The sequence below is a fragment of the Miscanthus floridulus genome, chromosome 16 (assembly GCF_019320115.1).
Source record: "Miscanthus floridulus cultivar M001 chromosome 16, ASM1932011v1, whole genome shotgun sequence".
Classification (NCBI taxonomy): domain Eukaryota; kingdom Viridiplantae; phylum Streptophyta; class Magnoliopsida; order Poales; family Poaceae; genus Miscanthus; species Miscanthus floridulus.
The window spans coordinates 5,601,686-5,608,091 of record NC_089595.1 but is presented as its reverse complement, the minus strand read 5'-3'; the positions used below and the strand labels follow the sequence as shown (position 1 = coordinate 5,608,091).

The following is a 6,406-nucleotide window of genomic DNA, read 5'->3' as shown; positions in this document are numbered from 1 at the left end:
GCAGGACTCATTCACAATCGCAGGGCGGACCGGTAAGTGTAAATATAAATAGGATCTAATGAACACGGACACGATGGCGTTATTAAGCTGTAGAATTTCCGTAGTGTCCGCGCTGAACCGACAGCGCGTGCCGAAACGAGACACCACCGCACCAACGCAACGCCCTCGGGCAAGGCCCACGCGCGTCGCCGTACAACTTCGATCCCGCGGCCCTGCCAACCCCAGTCTCGGCGGCTGGCTACCTTACCTAGTTAGGGTTTTAATTGGATTGGAAGGAGGAGAGCCGCTGCCACGGCGCAGACAGAAGGTCAATAGGCCATGGGCGACGTGCGGGGGTCCATCTCCTACTCCAGTAGTCGGCGGCCAAGGTCGTCGGTGGCGGAGAGAGGGGAGTCCTCGTTCAGCAAGAAACGGGATCATTCGTCGGCGCGGCCTCCGCCGCTGCAGCGTCGGACCCCAATGCGGTATTATTCCGACGACGACGACGATGATGACAACTTCGTCATCGCCATGGATGATGGAAAGCCACGGCCGAGACGACGACGATCGCGAAGAGGCGGAGCAGCAAAGCGGAAGCCAAGACGAACGTGGCTCATCGTATTATTCCGACGACGACCGCGAAGAGGACGAGCAGCAAAGCGGAAGAGAAGATGAGCGTGGCTCATCACGGGCCGATGAGTCCTTGGGTGGATCTGGTGCCGACGATGTCGTGGAGGCCGGAGGAGGAGTGGTCGAGCAGCCGCCGGCGGAAGAGGGAGACAGCGACGATGACAACAGGCCTATACGCGTCGTGTCACGTGCACACACCCTCGTTCATCGAGGCTCCACCACCTCCACTGCGCCGGCGCCGCCGGCGGCACCGGCACCACCAGAATCGTCTCCACCGTTGTCGGATAGCTCCTCGGTGATCAGGAACGTGACGGTGGAGAATTCCTCTGCCTTTGATTTTAGCATCTGTTATCTGCCATTAAAGTCTCCCATCTTCCAGGTATGTCCACCCCCACGCGTCTCACCATGGAATTTTATCAAGATCTATACTTTTAGGTTAATGATGTCAACAATCGACCTAAATGACTGCTCCGTGGAAGCATATTTGCAGTGCACCGTCGGGCATGTGGTGTGCTCACCGTGCCACGACAAGCTGGGGCAGGCGACCAGCTGCCATGTCTGCCGCATCCCGACCCCCGGCGGCTACTTCCGGTGCAACGCCATGGAGCAGGTGGTGGACTCGATCCGCGTCCCATGCCCGCACGCCGCCCACGGCTGTGCCGAGAGGCTGGCGTACCATGACCGCGACGGCCACGCCCGGACGTGCGCGCACAAGCCGTGCCACTGCCCCGGCGAGGGCTGCGGCTTCGCCGGCCCCGTGCAGACGACGCTCCTGGAGCACTTGGCCGCCGTGCACGGCTGGCCCTGCAGCCCCAGGAGTACCACCGGGATCCGTGGCTTTTACGTCAGCTTTCGCAAGGGCCTCAACATCGTTGTCGTCACCGCCGGCGCCACCACGATCACGATGGAGAAGCAGTACACACGTTGGCGCTGAACGTGGAGCAGGCGGGGCCGGTCTGCAACGACATCACTGCGTTCTGCATCCACCCAAGCAACACCGGCACTGTCAAACTCGGGCACTCCTACTACCGGCGGTGCCGCCGGGACTCCGACTACTCCACGTGCGTACAGTCGTCGCAGCTCGATGTCGTGTGCACGGACATCTCCAATGGGATGCCTGGTCCCAGCAGCTGCTTCCCGTTCCTCGTGCCCAGGTGGCCTGCACCAGGAGGCGAAGATGACGACGATATCAGGGTCACGGTCAACTACATCCGCGGCGCGGCCTAGCCACCAGTGGATCGTGCACATAGCTGATATAGTTTTGTGCTAAATTTTATCAATCTTTTTTTTTGTAATATATAGGTCTACACAACTTTTTCATTTGAATTAGTTTAGGACCTCAAATAATCAATTTATGCTCAGTTTTGTATAATATGTGGGGAACCAAAATGGAATATAAATATAATTGATCGTGAGGTGTAGTGGTAGAGGAGTTTACGCGCAAGCGAGAGGTTGAGGGTTTGAAACCCGGCCAACGCAAAGTGTGTAAAAATCGTGAAAAATGCTACAACGATAGAGTGGTGCGTGTGCGTGTGGCAGCCAGTGGGGTCCTCCTCGGATAAAAAAATTGCTATTTTTTACCTCTTTATTCGTGATTTCTGAAAATTGATTTGTAGGGATAGCTTGGAGGAACGGGAACCGCCTCTACAAATCAACTATTTGTAGCCACCCTTTCGTAGGAGCGGCCGGCAAAACCATCCCTGAGTTACAAGCCGTCCCTAAAAACCTTTTCTTAAGTAGTGATACTAATTCTTTATGATATTAAACTTGTGTTAATTTATACTAATGCAGACTAAACATTGGCGACATGGTTCACCGATCTGTGGAGGTAATTCCCACGGGTGCGTGTTGACCCAAAATCACTATTCGATGTGCCTGCATTACGGTTTCTATCCAAGATTAAGAGAGGCAATGCACGCGCCGAGGTGCACGGTTTCCAGCTGAGAGTATGGGAGGGACGAAGGTCGTGCTGTGTCAGTGGGTGGGCACCGTGCTCGCGCATGGCAACAAGATCATCGTAGGCTGGGGGCCATGGAAGGGTGGGGCTGCAGCGACAGTGGTGAGAGGAGGGCGGTGAGGTCGCTGGTGAGGGAACCGGCAGCCAAGCCAACGACAAAAGGGTGGTACGCTACAAAGAAGGATGCAGAGGGAGGAGGAAGAATGGCAGGGAGAGATGAGGAAGAGAAGAGAAACCGTGAATTGGTATTGTTACCCCACACATGTGCGTTGATGATTAATGCCCTGTTCGTTTGGCTGAAAGTACTGTTGACTGATTTGTTGTGAAAGAAAAATACTGTTTGTTGGTCGAAAAAGTATGGCTTATAAGCCAAGCGAATAGGGCGTAAGAGAGCGTGTGTTCATCGAGGTTTGGATTCGCTTTGCAGTGGTTCCCCTAATCAAAGTGGTCATTGGATTTTTCTCCACCAATAATTGACTCAGTTAATTTTTTTTGTCTGAGGTCCTTGGGAAGTTGATTTGAGATTTGAGATAGATGTATGTACATATAAATGACCAATGCGAACTACTTGTATTGACGACATATCATATATTTATATCCATACCCTTCTCTTCTAAACTCATAGAATCTTTTGTCAGCTTTTGTATACGCATTTAGAATGTAGTATACGATTGTGTGATTTTTATCCATCAAGTATACTCCAAGTTGGCATTCCAAGAATGTTTGTAAACATTTTATAAATTTTACCAAACATAGGGCTGGACATGATCGATATGCCCCTCCATAAAATTATTGCCAAACATAAAATAATTCATTTAATTATTTCGATGACTGATTCACATAAGGAACTGCGAACTGCCTGTGGAGAGTGTTACCACTAATACCAAATTATTTTCAGAGGCAGAATTTTTTTATTTAGTGGCAAGCCTACTATCTTTGTTAAATACTCTGTTAATAGTTTCTAGAAAAAACAAAAAAAAGTGTTTGTTTTCAACTCACACAACATCTCTTTTATATTATCACTATCCTTATATAAGATGCTATCATTTTGTAATCTTGTATCAAATATTTTGGCCATAAAATGATCTAATAAAATGAGAAAGATTTCTACTACAATGTTATAAAGATTGTCAAGCACTATATATATCCTTGCTACAGGATGTCTCTTCAGCTGAGATAGTTTGATTTTTTTAAAATATTTGAATATCAAATTATGAGAACTTAAAACAAATATACGAGACTATTAGGCCGACCACTACAACTTTGGTATTAACCATTTGAACAATTTAGGTTATTTGGAAATTATAAATTTTGAATTTCAAAATCTAAGAACTTAGAACACATATTTGAGACTCCAAAACACTTCGAATGAAAAACTTGTTAACTACAAAATTGTAGATTGTATTGAGAACTTTAACACTAGTATATACCAACAATATTCAAGGTTGTTTGGAAATTCTAAATTTTAAATTTCAAAAGCTAATAAATTAAAAAAATTGGGACTCTAAACAATTTCAAATAAAAAACATATCCACTACAAGGTGTAGATCGCATTGAGATATACAATTTTGGTACAAAGTTTGTCTTCATTTGAATTCACATGGAAAAGTTATAAATTAGTTTTCATACACCTATTTATAGAGGCGAGCTACTAGCCTCTTAAGAGTGCCGCCTGTGTTATCCAATTTTCAGAGGCGGACACTTAGAATGCCATCCTCTATTAATAGCCATTTTTAGAGGTGAACATCTTAGAAGTGTGTCTTTATTAACCAATTAATAGAGGTTCTTGTAAATAGTCGATTACATAGGTGTAATCTCCTTAGGATGTCTAGCTCTATAATTGGTTAACATAGGTGGAAATTTGCTTGGAGGCTGTCTTGCTGTTTTCGTGGCAGTAGCCAAAACTATTTGGCTCTATCTATATACACTTATAAAGCTAAACCCTACTAGATGTTTTATCTCTTCGTGCAAGGTATCCACATCATTGCCCACTAAGTGTCCACATCATCTCTATTATGTGCAATACTTTTAATTTTATCTTTAATCTATTAACATACAAGTCATCTACATACGCTATTTGTTTCATCAGCTATTCTTCTATAATGTGATCAAATATTCTATTGTTTTTTCTTCTATTAGCTTACTGATTTTTTACCAGATTTGATACAGTAAAATAACTTGCAAATTAAATTAATATATACATAGTATACAGAATACCATATAGTAATGCTATATATAAATAGATTTATTTTTAAGAAAATTTCACGACAACGTGCGGGGTATCCAATCAAAGGCCTATCTCCTAAAATCTTTTTGGTACTAGTCTACTCCGGTTCGTTTAAAGGTGGCAGAAACCCACTGCTTTCACATGCAGCCCACAATTTAATCCACTTGTACAAAAATAGAGTATCTAGAAAAATGGTGCTTTTAGCGGTGTTTCTCAGAAGTACTATAGTTAATTTTGTAAATTATAACATCAATGATGAATTAAGTATGAAAAACGACACGAGGGCTCATGACATGAGGATGGTACAACTATACATCAAAACAAAGAATTCTTTGCGAATTATTATATATAGTAAAGATGTATATGCATACATACTCGCTTGCGCCTATGGTCATATATAGATCTAGGGATTAACAAAGTCACCACATGCATTTTACTATCAATGTGGACACTGCTTATCACAAAAAGAATAGTGTCGTCAAATTCTTTGAATAAATCTAGGAAAATATGAATACTTATGCCAAGCCACACTTAAACCCGAATGGCCAAGTTCCATCGTAAGAAATCTAACCAACTGAATTTTATTTTTTTAATTTGCAAATAAGTTCAAGATAAGATTTTTTGTTATGGCACAACAACATTATTTCTAAAGCTCACCCACGGAGCTACATTGACAACAGTACTCCAGCGAAGTTTAGTCTCCAAATTACACAAAAGAGTAAAGTTCGTGGTTATCCCTAAAGTTCTATTTAGAAAGCAAGTTCAACCTAATTGCTGAAAATACGGATATTACGTGAAAGCTTCCTTGAAACTTGATTTAGAAGCTCGGACCACTGAACCTGGACACGGTGACGAGACAAGATGTGTGTGTGTGTGTGTGTGTGTGTGTGTGTGTGTGTGTGTGTGTTTGAGGAAAATGCAAGATATGCGGCTGACCCCGTTACGTAGTTTTTTTTTATCTGCACAAAAGCCGAAAGGGATATATGCTTGCATGGCTGCACGGGCCAAGAACCAAGATAGAGCCCAAGAGTCTCTGGCAAAAACATAAAGCTTTCATTTTGGGCTGGCAGCTAGGGTTTTATCTTCCCGGCGGCAGCGAGCTCATCTGCCGCTAGTATAAACACTACTAGATTGTGCAGAGTTCTCTAGTGTCAAAAACACTCGGGAAAAATAAGAATACACTCGGGAACACTTTCCTGAGGATAAGCACTCGGCAAACAACACTCGGAAGCGCTAGGTCAGGAAAATTTGTGTTCGTCGAGTGTTCCAGTAGAAACACTCGGTAAAGTTACAATTTAGTGTTTTAGTAAACACTAGGGAAACATCACGGCTAGCGGAGGTATTCCAAGTATAGCTCCCGAGTGTTGAACAAAGCCTGCACTCGGGATTCATTCCTAGAGCCTACACTCGGGATTCATTCCTAGAGCCTACACTCGGGATTCTTTCCTGCTATTGTTTTGCTTACTAATGCATTTGCTTCTTTTTCTTAAAGGAACATATGGCAGTCATATAATATGTCATACAGCATACATAGTACCAATATATAATTTATACACCATTTCTGCTTGGCTCATGCCATGGTCAAATATTTCAAGTTGCATGTATCTTACAAT

General features: G+C 44.1%; 1 protein-coding gene across 1 annotated transcript; it reads left to right on the top strand.

Annotated features, from left to right (window-relative positions):
- The first annotated feature begins 517 nt into the window (after positions 1–517).
- Positions 518–1,836, top strand: LOC136510182 (E3 ubiquitin-protein ligase SINA-like 10). Its single transcript, XM_066504729.1, has 3 exons — positions 518–988; positions 1,100–1,524; positions 1,602–1,836. Exons 1-3 carry the CDS (start codon positions 518–520, stop codon positions 1,834–1,836), a joined length of 1,131 nt encoding a protein of 376 aa, XP_066360826.1.
- Positions 1,837–6,406: the final 4,570 nt, after the last annotated feature.

Coding starts and splice junctions, on each gene's coding strand:
- LOC136510182 (XM_066504729.1), top strand. CDS start 518: ATGGAAAGCCACGGCCGAGACGACGACGATCGCGAAGAGGCGGAGCAG. Junction 989..1,099: donor TAAAGTCTCCCATCTTCCAG/GTATGTCCACCC, acceptor GCATATTTGCAG/TGCACCGTCGGGCATGTGGT. Junction 1,525..1,601: donor ACGATCACGATGGAGAAGCA/GTACACACGTTG, acceptor CATCCACCCAAG/CAACACCGGCACTGTCAAAC.